The 2,923-nt window shown below is 43.3% G+C and overlaps 1 protein-coding gene across 7 annotated transcripts in view; it reads left to right on the top strand.

Moving 5' to 3' along the window:
• Positions 1-2,923, top strand: part of SH3RF3 (SH3 domain containing ring finger 3) — a 355,405-nt gene that overhangs the window by 172,754 nt on the left and 179,728 nt on the right. The window contains exon 1 of one of the 7 annotated variants that reach the window (XM_015591257.2): positions 1,728-1,808. The exons of the other annotated variants lie outside the window; for them this stretch is intronic. Within the exon in view, the coding sequence (XP_015446743.1) occupies positions 1,800-1,808 (9 nt within the window). The 5' untranslated portion in view covers positions 1,728-1,799. Of the gene's footprint in view, positions 1-1,727; positions 1,809-2,923 lie in introns of those variants that run through there. 7 annotated transcript variants of the gene reach the window in all.

Below are 2,923 nucleotides of genomic sequence, written 5' to 3'. Positions count from 1 at the left end.
CTTTCTCAGGTCTGTCTTTACACATTTCTTTGGTATTTTACCCCTATTCAGTCCTCTCCCTGTGTCTCCAGTCTCTAGGCCCAGCCACTGACCAGACTTCACCTAGCTTAGTGGATTGTCTGTAAATCTTTCTGTCCCAGAACCATCCTGGAGACTTCTGAGGAAAGAATAACTTGTGGCAAAAAGGGCTTTTGCATTGAGAACAAGTCCCCACGAGGAATACTTCTGGGCCCAGAGAATCAGGCTGATCTGCAGAAAAGGTTCTTCACTAAGGGTTTTTCAATGGATATAAATCTTTGGATTATTTGCCTTGAGAGAAAAAAACAAATGGTTCCAGAGGTCATGGCTAGAACCAGTGCCTGTTCTCCCTCTCCCTCTGTCGCCCAGCTTCCCTCGGGCATGATTCAGATGAGTCTGGAGCTGATAGTCTTCCCTAGTGGAGGAACTTCAGCAGAGAGGTTTATACACTTTAGAGGGCAACATGAGGGCAGCACTCAGATTGGTTTAAAGCCAGGAAGCAAGAAAGTAGAAAGGAAGGTAAAATAAATTGTAGGAGCCTGACACAAACTAGGCCATAGCTACTTCTTACTAGAGGCTGAATTCCTACCTTTAGTCTACCTGTTCTTCTATCTTTAGGCAGTTTTGCAATGTCTGAAGCTCAAAAAAGGAAGAAAACTATATGAAAGTGAATGTGTTAGATAGCTAGTCAGATATGAGCGACAGGGGAACAAAATGGAGGCCCAGCCTAGAGACCACCCAAAGAACACTCCATTGGTAATTAGAGAATCCCTCCTGCATCCTCAGAGACAAAGGACTGGAGGTCCATAACCTATAGCTGGTTTAATCCAACCACAGACACATGCTCAGAAAGTAACACCCTAACCTGCCCACAACCTTGGCCTTGTTATACCATCATTATAATAACATGTTTGTGCCCAGAAGGGAAAGTAACACCCTAACCTGCCCACAACCTTGGCCTCGTTATACTATCATTATAATCACATGTTTATGCCCAGAAGTTCATGAATCTGATTATAACAGACTGAATTCTGGGTAAGCACATATATACTAGGCAAAGAGTTACATAGTAGCCAAGTGTCAGTCAAAATGACCTCACATGCCAATCACCTAGGAACATTTTTGTAACTACCCACCACGGGTCAAATATATAATACAGACCTTCCCACTTCTGCGTTGTTACAGCTCTCTTCGCTGAAAACCTGCTCCTCCCTTGGAGCGTACTCTTATCTTTTTGCCTCTCAACTTCCAGAGGGCTGCAGCCTTCCTTAGCGTGGCCCTTCTCCTTCTAAAATGTACTTTCAATGAATCTTACTTCTAAATCTTGCTGACCTGTAATTCTTTGCTGCATCAGCAGGGAAGAACAGAAGAAAACTGCTAATTGCACTTCTGTGTCATTACCGCCCCCCTGCATGCCACTGGGGTGACATCAGGGTTCAGAAATCACCCCAACACTAACAAATGGTTTGCAGAGGTCTCTCTGGAGACATTTTTAACTTTGGGTTCGAATAAACCGCATCATTTTCCAGTGGGTTCTTGAATCACCAGTCATTGAACTGGGCTTCAAGATGGGGATGCCATAAGAAGACAGCATTCCTGTCCCTTAAAAAATGTTTAATTTTGTCTACAGGAAGCAAATGTTTAAAAAATTTTAAAAGCTGCGTATGTGGTGAAATACATGTAGCCTGTACAAACTGCCTTCTCCTCTGGAGTAGTTGTGGAGGGACACCGAGAGAAAGTGCTGGAAGGAGTGTTCTCGGCCCAGTTTCTGTTGTATCGGAATGTGTGTGGTAAGTCTGCCCAACTTTGTGGCCTGCAGAAAGGAGAATGTTGCCTTTTCCTCAATTTTGGTGTGTATTTCAAATGTTGCTGTGAAACTAAAGAAAAACGACAAACTTCTCCTTGTGCTCACCTCTCTCTGTCTCTTACCCTCTCCTCTCCTCTCCATCTTGGCATATCTTAGAAGTATCCAAGACTTTTATCCTGTAGGTTTTTTAAAAGTCACATATATTCTGTATATTATTAATCTGAATAAAAATTCCATCTTCCTCACGAATTTTTTGAGAATGGGGAGTGTGGCAATTTATATCTCTAGTACCTCATACAGCACAGACAAGGTATCAGTAAGTAGATAGATGGATGATGGATGGAATAAGACAGATACTTCAAATATGTGACCCGATACACAAATAGACACTATCACTCCCCAGCCCCCATAGGAAGGGTGCATGTGTGTGCGCACGCATGTGTGTGTTTCTCACCCCAGTTCCCATCAATAATCAGGTTCTGTGTTAAGGAATTCTAAATTTCTCTGGTAAGGGGTCTCCCAGTCACTCATCTCTGTGTCTCTAGCTTGCAGAGTGTTTTATAACGGGAGTCCCAGTACATATGTGTTGAATAGAGGTTGTACCATGTATTACTTTTTGGTCTAAGCTTCTGTGAAAAGTCAAGCATTTCGAATCTTTGTAGTCTCTGTTGTTGACTTTGGACCAGTATCTAAAAAGATCTCCTCAGCTTTTCTCTTGAACACAGGAAGATGCTCTTTCCAAAATGATCAGAAGGTAAGCTGGAAGGTAGCTTCTCCTTTCTCTCCATGCTCTACACCTGCATCTCTGTTTCCGTGAACATCAGGAATGCTGGTGTTTCGGTTCATGAAACTGAAACCCCCGATACCATGCACAGCATGGGCTGTGTGCCAGAGCGAGGTTCAGGAATTGGCCATCACATGACTTCTTAATTTATCATCAATTAACAGCCACCCAACCTTCTTTCCTGCCTCTTTTCCTCTCTCCCTTTTCTCTCTCCTTTTTGCATCATAAAGAAACTCATTCGAATGTGAGAAGAGGAGGTCTCAAAGGCTAGGGGCTTTAGGAATATCGCCTTGCAGGGCCTCCCTGCCAGGGAT

Source organism: Pteropus alecto, unplaced genomic scaffold (genome assembly GCF_000325575.1).
Source record: "Pteropus alecto unplaced genomic scaffold, ASM32557v1 scaffold55, whole genome shotgun sequence".
NCBI classification, from domain to species: Eukaryota; Metazoa; Chordata; class Mammalia; order Chiroptera; family Pteropodidae; genus Pteropus; species Pteropus alecto.
This window is presented reverse-complemented; position numbering and strand designations above follow the sequence as displayed.